The sequence below is a fragment of the Bos mutus genome, chromosome 5, assembly GCF_027580195.1.
Source record: "Bos mutus isolate GX-2022 chromosome 5, NWIPB_WYAK_1.1, whole genome shotgun sequence".
Classification (NCBI taxonomy): Eukaryota; Metazoa; Chordata; class Mammalia; order Artiodactyla; family Bovidae; genus Bos; species Bos mutus.
In genome coordinates, this window is record NC_091621.1 from 763,897 (window position 1) to 781,335 (window position 17,439).

Here is a 17,439-nt window from a genome sequence, read left to right on the forward strand (position 1 = left end):
AGACTAGACTAACAAGGAGGAGATTGCAAAGGAAACAAAGTAACCCATCAAAGTACTGTCATTCATTTCTTAATATTTACTGAGCATCCACTATATGCCAGACATTGGGAATACAGCCAAGAACCAGACACAGAATCTAACAGAGGAGACAGATAAATGTGTCATCATAATACAATGTGACATTATTATAGGGGAAGTACTGGCTGCTACAGGAATACACAACAGGACCGCCTCACTAATCAGGGAGTTGAAGAAGGTCCTCCTTTCTGGAGGAAAGGACATTTAACTTAGACCCTAAAGCTGGGTAGAATTAGCCAGGTGAAGAGTGGTACAAGTGTTCTAGGCTCTCAGCGTGGTGATACTCATCAGAGAGGAGGTAGGAGATGACGCCAGAGAAGCAGGGAGTGCTCAGAGATGGATGACATGTAAACTGTATTGAAGAGTAAGGGTTCTATCTGAAAGAGGCAATTATTTCAAGCAGGAAGTCACTAGGTCAGATTGCAATTTATGACCATGGAGAATGGACTGGAGGCAGGGAGTCCTGTGGATGTGAGAAGGCTGCTGCAGGAGCACCCGGGAGGGGTGGATGAAGGCCCATGGCCAAGTCAGGGGGGTTGGAGAGAAGCAGGTCAATTGAAAGGGAGGGAAAAGTTAACAGGATTTATCAGACACAATGTGGTAAAGAGAAAGACCCTGGGCTTTGGGGGCCGACATAGCTAGGTTAGAATCTGACTTTAGTTTCCCTGTAAGTAAAACCTGGATGATACCACTGAGCTTGGATAATACTGTTTCCAGAGGTGGGAATTCATCAGTTTGGCACTTCAGGAGGTACTCAGTCATGTTATCTCTATGGTAGGCAGGATCCTAAGATGGCACCCAAGATTTCTGCCCCTCTGGTGGACATGCCTTGTAAAACACCCTCCCTCGACTATGGGCAGGACGGGTGAATACCAGAGGGTGTCACTCCCATGGATCGTATTATGCTATATGGCAAAAGGGGATTTTTTTGCTATTAATTAAGGTTCCTAAGAACTTGTCCAGATGTAATTAAGGTTCCTAAGCGAATTGAATCCGAGTGAATCAAAGAGAGATTATCCTGAGTGGGCCTGATGTTATCCAGTTCAGTTCAGTTGCGTCTGACTCTTTGTGACCCAAGATATTATTCAGTGAGACCTTAAAAGAGGTGAGACCCAACAGGAGACGCTCCCCTGCTGGCCCTGAACTTGGAGACAAGTTGCCATGAGTTCTACAACTGAAAGGAACTGAATGCTGCCAACAACCTGGCAGAGGACATCTAGCCTCAGCCGAGAACCCAGTTCTAGCCAACACGTGGACTTAGTCTTGTGAGAAACGGAACAGAGGGCCCAGAGGAGCCCTGGCTGGACTTCTGATCTATAGGGCAGTGAGGTGATATTAACAAATGGATACTGTGATAATTTGTGATGCCATAATAGAAAAGTTAATTTCTATTCCATTTTTTTCTTTTCTTTTTTTTTTACAATAGAAGTTGTAGCATCCAAAAAGCCAATGTGAGTTTTCTTAAAAATAGAAATTCTGGTGAAGGGGGATAGGGTGAATCCATCTTAAATCAGACAAAGAAAACAGTGGCAAGGCCTTTAAACATTTCATTTAAATAGTAAAGGTCTTAGTTTTAGTATTCTGATGATGATGCCAGTCCTATTCAGAGATGCTACAGGAGTGAGTTCTGGGTGCTGTATCTCCTTTATTAATTGAGTAACAGCCTCATATCCCCAGACGTGCTAAGTATTCTACTCCTTTCAAATCTCCCTTCATTGGGCTCAAGATAAAATGAAGTGGCATTACAGAGAAAGATATGCGTTCACAGTTCTATATTTGGCCATGAGAGAGAGAGAGGGAGCTATGGACTGATTAGTCTGGGTGATTCTGCTCTGAGAACCCAGTCCTTGGAGTGAGTGTGACAGAAAGCATAAATCTGCTTTCCTCAGACAGTTCCTGTATGTCTCTCTCAGTGTGTGCACCTCGCTTCCCAAGGGTAAGTCTGATGTTGGAGCTGACATAATTTAAAAAATAAAATTATGGCTTCTCAATATACATCAATGACTTCATCTGGTGAAGAATGGGCTGACATTCTGTTGGACTGAGCATCTACTGGCCTTCAGCTTTCCTAAGGGATTTAAATTTTCACCTTATGTGCTGACCTTAGAACCTAGCCTTTGTGTTATAACATGCAACTCCAGCCTAAGGATCCAAAGTTAGGAATTCAAACTTGAGGGTTAAATTTTTTTCCAGGGCAGAGCCATTTTTTTCTAAATTAACAGTCAGAAATAAAACAAATAATGGATGATCTCCAGATAAACAAAATATTTCCATATGATTCTAAGTGCAAGGCCAGTAATTTCACCCTAGAATTTTTTTCTGCTGCCCCACACAGTATGTTAGACTCTTAGTTCCCCATCAGGGATTGAACCTGAGCCCCCTGCACTGAAGCTCAGTCTTAACCATTGGATCCCCAGGTAAGCCCATACCCTAGACTTTTTATTTTTATAGTAGGATTTTAATATTCAATATTCAAGTTTAGCACTTGCTATTTACAATAAATAACCACCTCTCCCCCACTCCCAAACTGGTAATGGAGAAGGAAATGGCAATCAATTACAGAGTTCTTACCTGGGAAATCCTATGGACAAAGGAGCCTGGCAGGCTACAGTCCATGGGGTCTCAAAGAGTCAGACACAACTTAGCAACTAAATAACAAACTGGTAAACCATTTTTTTTTCACTTATTATACAAATATTCAATCCCTCTCCCTACCCCCAAAGTCTTGTGACTCATAGTGGTTACATCTGGAATAACTGGGGGCTCTCCTTTAACAAAATGTTAATACTTCAAAAACTTGGATACTTTATTACTAGCAGCAAATAACTACAACAAATCCACTTAAGCATGACTCAGGAGGTTGTAATTTTACAGCCAGACCTCATTTTAAATGTTTGAAGACATGTGTCACAATATCAAGACCTTCCAAGAGCAATTTCTTAATGTGTTGTATAAAGCAGTCATGCTGAACTCCTTTAGAGCACAGAACTCTTTGTGAAAGTCTGATAAAAATCGCTGTTTGAACCCATCTAGGACTCTAGTTTAAAAACCTATTTTTAAAGGGTAAAATACCTGAGGGTTAAGGCAAAACAGCTTCCCTGGTTGCTCATTCGGTAAAGCATCCGCCTGCAAAGCGGGAGACTGGGTTCAATCCCTGGGTTGGGAAGATCCCCCTGGAGAAGGCATGGCAACCCACTTGAGTGTTCTTGCCTGGAGAATCCCCCTGGACAGAGGAATCTGGCAAAACATAATTTATGAGTTTTCTAAATAAACTTGGCTTTCTTCTGCTGATGACGGAACCCAATCTCTTCACTGATGTTAACACTATGCAGGAGACAGTTACCAAGGCTTTACCTGTGGAAACTCTTTTACCGCTCCCAACAATCCTACAAGGTAGGTTTCATCATTCCTGGCATTTTAAGATGAGAACCAGATACTTGAGGCATTTACCCAGGAACTGGCAGGGCCACCATCTGATGTTCCTCTGAACTAACCTCACTGAGATCTCTAAATCTGTACTGGCCAAAGGAAAGGGTGCCGGAGCAGTCAAGTTTTCACACCAAAGCTTCTGTTTTAACCCTTCTCAATTGGAATCTAATTCTGCTCTCTCTCACATTACATCACTGAGTAGAATTTAAACATTCTTTCTGTGTCCTGTCATCATAAAAACTTGGGGTCAAACCCTTGTACTGCCACTAAACAGGTATGCATCCAGGGGCAGGTTATTTCACTTTTTTGAGCTCGTTTCTGTGAAATGGAGATGAAAATACCTACACCTCATTGGGCACTTGTGGAAATTCATCAGTACACCATAGATTAAAAAACTTAGTGCAGTTCTTAGAATGTATGAGCAACTCCATAGCAAAGTTCTTATTACCACTGTAATTTACTAACGCCTGCTTCCTGCCTTCCACACGGTTTTTACCTTTCGGCTGGCTGGACTTCCTGTGGTTCTCTGAACACCCTACCACCTCTCGTGCCTTCACACGCATTCTCCACTCCTTGACTGGAATGCCCACTCCTCCTTTCCACCTGTCAATTCCTATCTGGCCTTAAGATTCGGTTTTGGTGCTGCCTGCCCCTGAAAGCTTCCTGGTCACCCCTAGGCTCTCCTTGGCACTCGGCATGCATCTCTGCTGAGGTTCAATCCACTGGGTACTTTTCAACCCCTCTTACTACATCGAGAGCTCTTTGAGAGCTGACACTGTATCTGATCAGGGCCTGGCACAATGTAAGTGCAGAATAAATATGTATTTTATGCATAACCAAGTGTCAGAATTGTGTGTGAAAAGCACATTCATTTGTATTCCCTCATCTGCTTCTACATGAAGCAGGCTGGGTGCTTGTTCATTAAGACTGTGCAGAAAAGAATAGGACCAGTGGCCCCTTGATGCACCTCCAGTTGATGTTCCCCTTTCCCCAGCGCCCATGAAGTGTTCCAAGGATCTGTTGTAAACTCGTTCTGTAACATCTGCTTTTGCTCCTTAGGGACCCTGTTTTCTTTCTGGTTCTTAACTGCTTTCCAAATAGATGTTAGTTGCAGAGGTGGCTTCCTAAAAGGTGGGTGTTAATATGAAAACAAAACAGAAACAAAACCATAAAAGCAGCACCCCCTTGCTTATTCTAATTTGTGAAATGAGTGGCTGAAAAAAAAAAGTTTTGTTTTCAAGAATATTTTATGCTTCCAAGGAACTTGGGATGAAAACAGTTGCTGTAACAGAAGCTCTTGATTGAGACATGCCCTGTGCCAAGCATGTTACTCATTCACCTGATTTACTCTAAGTAGCCCCTTTCACAAGTGAGCAGGGAAGCGAGGAAGCCATCTCCAGAGAACAAGTCTAGTAAGTAGCAACTAGAACAAGACCTCCCTGGAGTAGGAAATGGCAACCCAATCCAGTATGCTTGCCTGGGAAATCCCATGGACAGAGGAGCCTGGCAGGCCACGGTCCATGGAGCCACAAAGACTTGGACATGACTGAATGATGACTGAACTCGAGTCCAAGCTTTCAGCCACTTTATTACAACATCTGTCTGTCTCCATAGGGCTGATCTCAGACACCAGCGCACTGTATCAGTCTCAGTTCCCCTAGGACCTACATTTAGCTTTGTTGAAGGCTTACTGTGGCACTGGGTAATCATCTTAAGTATTGGAAAGGCATGCACTATAGTGGAAAGAGTACAACATTAGGGTTAAAGAAACCTCTATTAAAATTCCGGCTCCATGTCTTGTCTTCTCAGCTTCCTCCTCTGTGAAAGGGAGCTAACCATACCTATCATTCAAGACCCCTCTGTGTGCAAAAAGGCCTCAGAGAGCCTGGCACATGGCAGGATGTCAGAGATGGTGCCTCCTTACTGGTACCACTTCTGGCTATTGTGACTCGTTTATGTAATACCACGACAAGACAAGTCTAGTTATCTCTCTGAATTTAGTTTATTAGTAGATCAACAGCAATGTCTGAGCATGCCAGGCACTAGGCCAGCCTTCATCTGCTTAGAGCAAATGAGATCACTCTGGAAAGAGATAAGTGAAGACATGCCTCTGAAGTGGCAATGTCACAGATTTTATTTCAAGTGGTAGTGAATGAGGTTTTACTGATTTAGTAAAACCAAAAGTAAGGTATCTTTGGACTTCCCTGGTGGTCCCGTGGTTAAGAATCCTCCTTCCCACGCAGGTGCCATGGGTTTGATCCCTGGTCTGGGAAGATTCCACATGTTTCAGCACAACTAAGCCCATGCACCTCAACTACTGAACCCACACGCTGCAACTACTGAAGCCTGAGTGCCTAGAACCTGTGCTTGGAAACAAGAGTAGCCACCACGATGAGAAGCCCGAGCATCACAACTAGGGAGCCCCCACTCGCTGCAACCAGAAAAAGCCTGCACAAAACAATGAAGACCCAGCACAGCCACACACACACAAAAGGAAAAGAGTCTTGGAAATGCTACCATATTCTGCTCGTCCAATATAAACCAGAAGACCCCCACTCCAACAGCATGATCTTAAAGGGGAAATGATGCAGCAAGGTACCACCTCACGATTTCGCTCTTCCTCTTGGAAAGCAGGATGCAGTAACAAAGAAGCAAAGAAGCGAATAAAAAAGCTAAAAACCTCCTCCAAGATAAAACTCCACACTGAAAGCGTGTCCATGAGGGAGACAGTCAAGTCTCCCTTATTTGTATCGACAGTCATGGTTCTTTAGGAAGAGCTCCCCCCATGTCACTTCCCATTCTCATGGGAACTCTGCCAACCTGGCTTCCGCTCCCATTACACCTGAGCTTCTGTCTTTACTAGGCCTCTCTGGTCTTTCCCCTCCAGGGCCTTCGTGCGTGTTGCATGATTCTGCTTTGGGCTCGACGACCTCTCATCCACTCGCGTTTCGTTTACTGCCCACGAGCACCAACTTCTAACCCAAGTCTCAGGTGGTCCATCAACCTCAAAGGCCTCACTTTTCTAGTGCTCCCTGGAAAACCTCCTGAGATGATGCCTCGTCACTGGTGACTTGTCAGTGACAAATGGTAAGTATCGAGTGCTCTTTGGCTAGCTTGCCGAACACCGTGCAAAGTCGAGGGCTTCCAAACTTTGTTGGGTCACGGTGCCTGTGCAGGTCTTCAGGTGGTATAGGTGTTTTGTTTTTATTTTTAATTTCCTTGTTTAAAAAACATATTTATTTTTTTAGCTGTATGGCATGTGGGATCGTAGTTTCCCAACCCGGGATTGAACTTGTGCCTCCTATGGTAGAAATCGGTGTCTTCAACACTGGACCACCAGAGAGTATATGCTTTTTATAACAGCAATCGCTGAAAACCTAGCTTTGAAAAGATATGGCATTACGGAAAGAAACGGAGTATAAAAAGATGTTGAAACTGAGAATTACTTCACTCCAGTAGTTCAGAAGGTACTTGACAGATGGCATATATGGCTGTTTCTCCTGAAATTTTAATGTTGAAAAAAATCCCATGGTACCCCTGTGAGTTTGCTATTGGTGCCCCAGAGGGCCTTGGCATACAGAGGCCCTAAACACCTCTCCATGTATCACCTTACTGAACCTTAACAACCCTACCAGGTTGGTCCATCCTCACCCCCAACTTATAGATGGAGGAGTTATGCAACATGTCCAGCACTGCACAGCTTCTGAGTGGCAGAGCCAGGAATGGAGCCCACGGGGCTGGCTCCATGGCCTTGCTCTTCACCACTTAGCTTCACCACACACTTAGCTCTGCTGAATCTCTAGATTCCTGTCTTGGAATCTACACCTAACTTTTCTTCTTCTTCCAAATCAGACATTTTCTTGCTTCTCCATGTTTACTGCTGTCCTGGTCACAGAACCTAGGGTAGAAAGGGCACACGGAAGCCTACCACACTTCCACAGTGAGCTCCTCGTGTGTGTTTCCTGCAGGCCAAGGGAAAGCTGTTCCTGAAGCCTTCCTTTCTATCTTGAGGTGAATTTTCAGATAGTTCTATTTTTTTTGGCTACACCGAGTAGCATGCAGGATCTTAGTTCTTCAACCGGGGATCAAACCTATGGACCCTGCAGTGGAGGTGCTCAGTCCTAACCACTGGACCGCCAGGAAAGTCCCTCAGATAGTTCTTTTTTTATACTGAAACAAAGCCCAGGGAAGGATTTTGTATTTTTTTCAAGCTCCATGGAAATTTTCACACACAGTGAAAACTCAGTGTATGTCCCATAAATAATCTGTTGGAGAAATAAAGAATTACATTCAGAGTAATCAGGTTTCAGCTGTGGACAGTCACAATCAAATACTGATTCATAGTAAGACTTTTTGCTATAAACTCAAATTCATTTTTCACTAGCAACCGCTCACCACTTGGGGGAGTTATAAAAAAGTCCTCACCCTTGAGGAGATTATAATTTTATCTTCCTAGGCACCCAGGTTCAAAACCTAAAGGGACACCTATGTACTCACTCATGTTTCTGGCTCCCCAGAGCCAAGCCCAGCTGCCAGATCTTGTCACTTTTTCCTTCAGAGTCTCTCCTGAATCTGTCTCTTCAATTCTATTTCTAACAGGCTTTCATTACTGACCTCTGACTATAGTAACTTCCTGGGTGATTTGCCTCAAGTCTCTCCTCGGTCTAAGCCACCAGGTATAGCTTCATCATTTTATTCTTAAATTATCATTTACCGCATATTTAAACCCTGCTCAGAACCCAAAGTGCCATGGCCAAATCTCTCACTTTGCATTGGAGATTCTTTACCATTTGTTTACAACCTACATTTTGGATGCTGTTTTCACCCACATATTCATTCATTTGACATGTGTCACAAAATGCCTACCAAGGACATTGAGGAGTTGAAAGCTATCACAGTAGGTGGCTAAAAGAGTCCCTAAGGAGCTAAAACATCCTCAAGGAGCTTACCATCTTCAACAGGGGAAATGGAATACACACAAAGACAAATCCAATATAAAGAAGAAAATAAGTGCAGTAACTGCCCATAGCAAGGGTGTTCTGGGAATTCATTAGTTACTTATAACTGGAGGGTCAGGATATCTTAGAGGAGGTGGCGTTTGATTGGGTCTTGAAAGGGAAGCAGAGCTTCACTATGTGAAGGAGAAAAAATAAGGGGAAGAAGGTCACTGCAAAATACAATCCAAGGAGTGGAGGTCAGACTGTGAGGAGCAAGTCTGGTTTCTGCACAGTTGCATGCAAATCAGACTGCTAGCAGGTAAAGCTGGAAAGGGAGGCTTCAGGCTAGATCACCATTATGAATGCTTGGGCAAGGGTTTGGACTTTGATATTTATTCATTCAACAAGCATTCATTGATTTTTGACAATGGGCCAGACTGCAGATTACGTATTAGGGACAGAATGGACAGCAAGGCAGACATGATCTCGGTCCCCCTGGAGTTTATGGTTTAACATGAAGACAGTAAAAATTCACTGAGGATGTTGAGCGGACAACTGTCATCATCAAGTGATACTTAAGTTCATTCTGGCATCAGTGTAAGACTAATTAACTGCATGGGTGAAGAGATGGAAAGAGGGCTATTTATTACATTAAGTACTGAGAGAGATGAGGCAGTGGTGATAGAGGGCATAAAAGTGTGGAAGTTATTAAAAAGGAAGAATATCAGCCTCAGTCCTTAAGAGGAGGGAAATGTAAAAGTGAACTATAAGGTTGGAAAAAAACATCAGAAAAAGTGGGACTGACTGAGAATGGGTACGAGAAATACCTCTGAGTATCTGTGATGAGGGTAGTACCTGTATCATGATAGAGGTTTGGTCACATAGGTGTGTGAACATATCAACACTCATCACACGGTATACTTAACATTTGTGCATTTTTACCATATGTGAATTTTACCTAATAAAAGCCCAGAAGACAACTATTGAGCTTAAGTTAATGATATGCAAACTGAAGTGTCTAGGGGTGAAGTGTATGATACATACAACTTACTTTAAGATATATTAACAAAGATAAGATAAATGGATGGATGACAAAGCAAATGGCCAAATACTAACTACAGAATCTCAATGGGTGGCATATGGTGTTCACTGTATAATTCTTTAATGCTTTTAGCTTGAAAAATTTCATAATAAAGTACTGAGAAAAATAATAAGCATATAGGTTTGAGTCTCGGTTGACTGGTAGGACATGAGGATTATAGGAAGCGATGGAGGGGGAGAGGCAGGCTTAGGGGTCTGGCGATGAGCTTCGTGAGTGACACACGGTCTGAGGTAGCCAAGGCGTTCAGGTAGAAATATTATCAGAGAGTTGGAAACACAGGACCGGAGTTCAGCTCTTTTGCTCTCCTGCTTCCTAAACATCTCTCTGCCTCCATGCCCTTCCGCTGATTAACCTTTTTCTCCTTCAAGCTTTCTGTGATCACCTTGCCTTCCTCACATTTAACTAGGAGATTAATTAATGGCATTAGCATGTATCACTAGAGTGGAAATTCTTGGAATAAACAGTATCTTACACAGGAAATGTATCACTTTGTGAAATAATTTTGGAATAAACAATGAATAAAACCTGCCCTGGAATTTGTCCAGTTCTTGATGATCCTTAGATCAGAAGGTACAGTTTTTTTCTTTCTGATCTGTATATTTTCTTAAACAGCAATCTTACTAGTGGGGAAAATAACTTGTGCCTCAATTATAGGCCGAAATGAAATCACCAATCCTATGTTCTTAATATAGTTGATTTTCTCTTTCTTAGTTGCTTTTTTTTTCTGATTTTACCTGACATTTAACTTTGCAGGGGAAAGGAAGAAAATGGTTGTCCTTGGGTGGTAAAAACTATGATAGATTTTTTTCTACTATTCTGAATTTCTAAGTTTCTAGACAAATAACATGCTACTTTGATAACTGGGGGGAAAAAGTTTATCTTTTAAAGGAAACCTGTAACTGTTAGAAAATTTCTTGAGTTGTGAGACAGAAATCAAACCAAGGCATCTGATTTCTATTCCTTTCTTCTCAGTAAATGGTGAGCTTCCTGAGATCAAGAGCTATAGGCCCCTTGCTCCTCTTCCCACCTCTTAACTCATATGGCAGCACTGGTCTTGGCACACAGAAAGCACTCACACGGTGACAGAACACATCTCTGACACTAAAAAGAACACCGCATCATAGCCAATATCAGTTAGTGGGAAGCCATTACCTTATTTTGTCATTCTAATTTAAAAAATCTGTTTTTCAAGATGAACTCACAGAATGAATACCTTTTCATCTCTCTCAACTGCCTTAGGCAGACTGCACTGCCGAGTAAAAGAAATTGGGTTTGGCTCCTTCTATGAATTCCAAGGGCCAGTCAGAAAAAAAACCTTGGTATTTCTAAACCCATGCTTGGCACAGTGGGAGAACAACTTTCTCATGAAAACCCATGAATAATTAAGATGGCTCCTATTTCTGTACCATTGGTACTATTTTATGAGTGAACGTGTTAGTTGCTCAGTCGTATCCGACTCTTTGCAAACCATGGACTGTAGCCAGCCAGGCTTCTCTGTCCGTGGGATTTCCAGGCAAGAATACTGGAGTGGGTAGCCATTCTCTTCTCCAGGGGGTGTTCCCAGGGATTGAACCCGGGTGTCCTGCATTGCATGCAGATTCTTTACCATCTGAGCCATCAGATTTATATTTCAGTAGAACTGTTGCTTCTGTTAAAAAAAAAAAAGTGGACTAGAGATTCTGCAATGTTCTTTCGTGAGCCACCAGGGAAGCCCAGCACTATTTTATACTTTGCATCGTTCCAGTGGATTTATCTTGCTACATTCCCAATGGTTCACCTGCTTAATTCCAAGTCCACTTACTATGGTCAAGGAAAAAACCTGCTTCACCTCTTGTCCTCCGTCATACTTAAAAACATGCCTTACCTTTTCTCCTCGGTCTCTCTCTCTGTCCTTCTCCTCTCTTTTCTTTTTTTTCTCGCTGTGCCCGTCTGTGTGGAGGCTGGGAAGCGGCGGGGGCGGGGTGGGGGCTCCGGCGTACGGGAGGCTGGGAGCGGGGACAGGCGGCACGGGGACCTCTCCTGCCACCGCAGCAGGGGGAAGCCCCGAACTCCTCTTGGACTTGGAGTGTCGCTTCTCTTTATGCTTCTCCTTGTCCTTCTTCTTTTTGCTCTTCTTTGACTTCTTTTTCTTTTTGATTTCCCGGTAAGAATCATCGATCACTAACTCCCCAGCCTCTAGCTCCCCGCCAGAGGAGGAGTCTGATTCTACCAGGATAGGTTCCAGCCCTGAAAGGTCAAGGTTAGCACTGTGGGATTCTGGGAACTGGGAGGCCTCAGAGCCACAGCCTTCGGGGCCAGGAGATGAACGTGGGTCTGAGGATGACTTGTGCTTCTTCCGGGCTGTTTTTAGAAAGCTCTGTAACTCGTGTCCTAGGAGTAAAGCACCCTGCTCATCCCGAGCTGACTTCTTAGAAGATTTTTTCACAGTCCCTTGTTGAGAGGGGTACTGAAAAGACTCCTCGTCAACGGAGCTGCTCCCCTTCTCCTTGGGCGAGAGGATAAGTTTCATCTTTAAGCCGTCAGGCTCACGGAGGGTCAGTGTCTCTGTGTTCACGTAGAGCGGTTTCATTTTTTTGGATTTGTGGGAACTGCCATCCTCCAGGGACAGCTCCCCACTGCTTCCGCTGACTTTCTTCCTGTGGTGTTCCTTCTTACTCTCCGAATGGCTTGAGGAACTGGACGACTTTTCTCCTATCTTTTTGGAGGGTTTGGCCCCTGTGGCCAGAGGGGAAGTGATTGCTTTCAATAGGTCCATAGCTGTATCAGCAGACTGTGGGCTGGACTTTTTCTTTTTCTTCTGTGACGGCTCCAAAGACGAAATATCTAGAAGTAATCAAGAGAAGTAATTGTCCCTATAGCAGAGTAACTTCTAGCAAGTTTCCTCTCTCACCAAAAACCCCCAACTAAGATGAGGAAGAGGCTAACAGGAATGACTGGAGGGGAGGCCCTTCAACTGATTGTAAACATTCAGAGATGATGCCCACGTGCTTCTTGGCTTGGTAGATCCTGCCTCTGACCCTGAAGACAGTTCTTGCCACTCAAGATGTTTTTCTTCACTGAGTCTTCACAAGCCACCAAAGACAGCATGCTCAGAAGGATGGACTGTGGCTGCGGGGTTACGCGTAGTTACAACTTTAGATTACGCTGAAGACAAAGCCTCATTTGTTTCTGGGTTCAGGACAAATCCATTCTAGCAAAGAGTCGGTCTCGTCAGCTAAGTGCATAATATAGCTCAGAAAAGCTGGTCTTGTGAGTGGATACGCGCTGGAGTGAGAAGGAACCCACAGGCGCAGGCTGGAGGGCCCAGGACTACAAATGGCAAGAGGGATGCTAATAACAATGGGCGCAAGATAAGTGGATGATTGGGGGGAGAAGGAACCTGGTACCTGGTGTATCACAAATGAAGACTGTTCTTCTATGCTGAATCCTCCAAAATACCAGCCCTCCACCTCTCTCCTCCTTCACACTGGTTTATCGGCACTCAGAACAAGAACCACTGTCCTGTTAAATAGGCCACTGAGTCAGCAACATCTGGATCTCTCTCCCCTACCCCGACTCCAAGAACCAGTGAAGCGTCTGTCCCGCCTGCTGCCGCTCCCCAGCCTCACCTCCATAGTAGTAGTCATCGGAGGAGTGCTTCCTCTTTTTCCTGTGCGTGTCCGTCCCCAAGAAGTAAAGCTCACTGTCCTAGAATTCAAGAGGAAGGAGAACTGAGCAACGAATAAGACGATGAGGCACAGGCACTTTGGAACCAATGTTGTTTTCTGACGATTTCTGACTTTGGAAATAAAGTACCACACAGGAAATAGTAAAAAAAAAAAAAAAGATGTGAATGATGCTTATCTTTCTTTTTAAACGTTTTTCAAAGAAGCATCTTTCTTCGAATACTAGGAAACACGCTATGACCTAGTTTAAACATTCCTAATTCAAATGTTTAGAATTTACCTTTAATTTCTTCTTGGAAGAATTCCTGACCTGAGCAGCGATTTCTTCCTCTTCCCTCAAAAAATCTTTGTAAGAACGTTTCTTTTCTCGTTGGCTTCGGCCAGCAGCTAGCCCTATGTCCTCAAAGCTGTGATCACCATCAAAGCAATCTGAGAAGCACAGGTTCATTTGGGAAAGGAAATGAGAAAGTCAAGTAAGTCACGACTGCATCACCACCCATGAAATGCAACAGTCCCTCCATTTCCGAATTAGAATCATGTCATTTGGTAAGTCCACTGGAACACAGGGCTAGATCCGAGGGGGTGAGCATTATGTCCTGACGAGTTGGCTGCAAATAAGAATCAGACCTGAAGAAACAATGCTTCCATGCTATGCAAAGGCCCAAGGTGCGTCCTGAAACATGGTTTCTTGGTTGTGGTTTGGCAGGTGGACACGGACTTGCAGAGGTAAGGCTGAAAAGAATAAGGATTCATGTGCTGTGCTGCTCTGTGGGCGTCCACTGTGTGGTTCCTATCCCCAGGCTCCTGCACACTGGAGCTGGCAAGGACCACGAGTGCTGCTGGGGATCACCCCATAGACTAGAGACTTATGGCTCAGACTCTCGGGTTAGAACCCTGTCCCAGTTTGCGTTTCCATGGGCCCAGTCTGGGGATGATGTGAAGTTTTACTAGTGCTCTGGGTCATCACTTGGGAGTCCAGGCTGTGATGGCCAGTCCTGGTCTCTATGTCCATGGGCTGCAAGGATTGAAGAGGACACCCTCTTTGGAATGCTTCTCAGGTTAAGGGGTCATACCTTCTTTCTTCACGGAGTCATCATAAGCCATGGCGGTCCTGCAGGGCCTTTGAGAATGGGGTCCCTGTGTCCAGGCTCCTTCCCGTCTACAGGACCAGGTCTGAGAAACAAAGAAGGAAAACCCGCCTGTAATGCGAAATCACTGTGGAGAAGCAACCGTCCAGGTGGAAATGCGAAGTGATCCAAGGGCGGACTGGAAGGGCAGCAAGGAATAAAGGAGGGTCTTGTCACCACCTTCTCTTTCTGTTTGTAAATATACTAGGGATGCAGCTGTAGCAAGTGCATTAGGCTTAATTCGATTTGATTCATGAATTAAAGCTGTCAGTTGGGGAAGTATATAAAATACCTCCCATTAAAAAAAAAAAACTTCAAAAATTCATGAGAACTTGTGAAATGCCAACAGGCCTAGTAACACTGAGACAGGGTGAAAGCCGACATGAAGTCAGGGTTAGGTTCAATTACGGTCACAAAATGCACAGACAAAGCAGGATGCAGAGGAAGACAGATCATGCCAGGCATTTGAGACCACAACATCCTACTGGTTGAACTGGTGACAGGCTAAAATCTGTTGTATTGCAGTTTAAGCAGAAATGATGACAGGGATAGTAAAGATCTTGAGAGCATAATTTTTTGGTGTGTATTTTGTTGGGCTCTTTGAATTTGCTCAAAATCACAGAAGTGTAAAAGTAGGCACACTTCTTATATTAGTTGCCCATAAAACAGCTTTAATGCCATCAAGCCTTTCTTAAAGGCTACAGGTGAAAATGGGCTTCCCTTGTGGCTCAGCTGGTAAAGAATCTGCCTGTAACTCAGGAGACCTGGGTTAGGAAGATCCCTAGGAGAAGGGAAAGGCTACCCACTCCAGTATTCTGGCTTGGAAAATTCCACGGAGTGTATAGTCCATGGGATCGCAAAGAGTCGGACACGACTGAACAACTTTCACTTTCACAGGTGAAAATAAGGAGGAATTGCCACCTGTCCACTGGTGATGGAATTTTTATCATTATTAAGATATTCACTAATTTGAAGAACTGTTAAAATTTAAGTGTTCTAAATACTGCTTTAAATTCGTTAACATTACTTTTTTGGCATTCAACTTTATATGTCCATTTTGACTGTGAAGATGACAAGCCATAAACTGCACTGGAAGGTAAGGTTCTTCAAATATTTTTAGGACAGGCAATGTCACAATTCCTGCAGGAAAAGTTTTTGCAGGAAGTTTAAATTTTATATACTAAATATATTGAAAATGTCTTCATTCTGTTAGTGAAATGCTTAAAAGTTGATCTGATTATTTACTTATATTTTACCTTCATAACGACAGTGGGGTTTAGAAATGCTGAAGGACACTTCAACGAGATATTGACAATCCCTTTGAGGAAGGTACAGGTAATTGTGAAGTATGCAACTTTTAGGAAAGAAAAGATGAATGAACAAGGGCAACTTTCCTAAGAGTTACATTTAAAATAAACCAAAAGAAAAAAGACCTACTTGCACAAGTCAGATAAGATGCAATGCACAGATAAGTTTATGTTGAAAATAGAAAAAGAAGTATTACCAGGAACGATTTACAAGTAACATTCAGAAATGTAAAAAAGCATTTCTCCACTTCCCTAAGGAATGGAAAGAAGAATGGACTTGGTCAAGGTAAGAGGGGCTTGAGTGAAGTGGAAAAATGAAATGAACTTGGTTCTTTTTACAAATAACTGGAGAACTGCTTACTCAAAGGGCTTTTCACAGGAAATTATGGGGATATGAGGTTGGGTATCATGTAGAAATTCATAATATAGCCAGTTTTCCATGTTCCAATACTAAGCGTTAAACTTTCTCAAATAGAAATTACTGTTGCCCCCTGTCCACCCACATGGTGCAACTCCAGGAGGGGTCAGAGGAGAAGCATCATCATAGGGAATTACATCCATTCATTTAAAAACAGAATATCTGCTCACTGGCACTAAAGCATAGTAAGTTTATTAGAAGAGTATATGGACCCCATTCATTTTCATAGGCTGATAATGCCAAGAAATAGCACAACTTGTGACCTCAAGTTAAATGTTTTCCATGCCAAATGGATTCTGGCTAAGAACCTTTGAGAAATAATGGGCAAAAAAATCTGAAATATTCAACGCCAATGCGGCCACCAATCTGTGGTCAAGAACAAAATGCTCTACTGTATGAAGTGAAGGCAGGTCCTGAGACTTATAACCAGGCCTTCCCTTTGGAAATATCAAAACTAACATAAAACAGAGCTGAACAACTAACAGTCAGAATAGGAGTAAGTAGTTCTGAAGACAGCTCCAGAAAGAAAACAATGATGTCACTTACTGGACTATGAAAAGGCACTCATGGTCTCTTAACTGCTTTGAAAAACAACCAGTGGATGAAAAAACTGTACAAGGGAACAGAAAATTAGGAGCTGATCCTCAGAGGCACAGAACAGCACAGAAAACGTGTGCTGGTGTTGGCATTTTGTATTACAATCAGGTCTGCTACTATTATTCTAAAGACACAGGAGGAGCATTTATAAATTACAAGATTAAACAACCTATAGTAAAAAATGAACGGGGCCTGAAGGCAAGTCCAACTCAGTAAAGAACTGGGACGGTCAAGAGCTTAGAAAACTAAAATTAGATACAATGGTCTCACTCACTCACAGCTTGGGCAGACTGATGGACCCTGAACTTGTAGGTTCTTTCAAGTGAGGATATTATTGCAGCCCAGGGGTTAGTTTTGGATGCTGACTCATAGAAGGAAGATGAAACCAGATAAAGAAGTCTCAAGCAACAGTGTGGAGGAAAGGCAAAGTTAGGGCAACATTTATACAAGATAACTCTCCTGATGTTCTTTCCAGGTCTTGAACATTATCCATGATAAATTCAGAGTCCAGGCTTAGGCAGCAGATTGTGAGGATTAATGAAATTGAAAAATATTAGGCTGGATATTCACATTAGAAAACAGAGGCCATAATTACATTAAATGTTGGCAAATGTAAAAACTCATTTCGATGTTTAAAGCTCATTCTCCGGAACTCCATAAATTTTGGTGTGTGTAGAATTCAAAACTGTCAACTTCAAAAGGTAGGATAATTTTACAATTATGTTCCTTTCAGTGGGTTAAGAAATGACAACAGAAGTAAAAGTTCATTATTTATGTTG

General features: G+C 43.1%; 1 protein-coding gene across 5 annotated transcripts in view; it reads right to left on the reverse strand.

Moving 5' to 3' along the window:
* Positions 1–17,439, reverse strand: part of HMGXB4 (HMG-box containing 4) — a 35,591-nt gene that overhangs the window by 16,364 nt on the left and 1,788 nt on the right. For 2 of the 5 annotated variants that reach the window (XM_070370194.1, XM_070370195.1), the window contains exons 2-5: positions 14,285–14,384; positions 13,492–13,640; positions 13,155–13,233; positions 11,411–12,369 (exon numbers count right to left, since the gene is read on the reverse strand). In XM_070370194.1, the coding sequence (XP_070226295.1) occupies positions 11,411–12,369; positions 13,155–13,233; positions 13,492–13,640; positions 14,285–14,315 (1,218 nt within the window). In that variant the 5' untranslated portion in view covers positions 14,316–14,384. Of the gene's footprint in view, positions 1–11,410; positions 12,370–12,932; positions 13,048–13,154; positions 13,234–13,491; positions 13,641–14,284; positions 14,385–17,439 lie in introns of all 5 variants that reach the window. The other 3 variants (XM_070370197.1, XM_070370193.1, XM_070370196.1) reach the window with 2 other exon arrangements.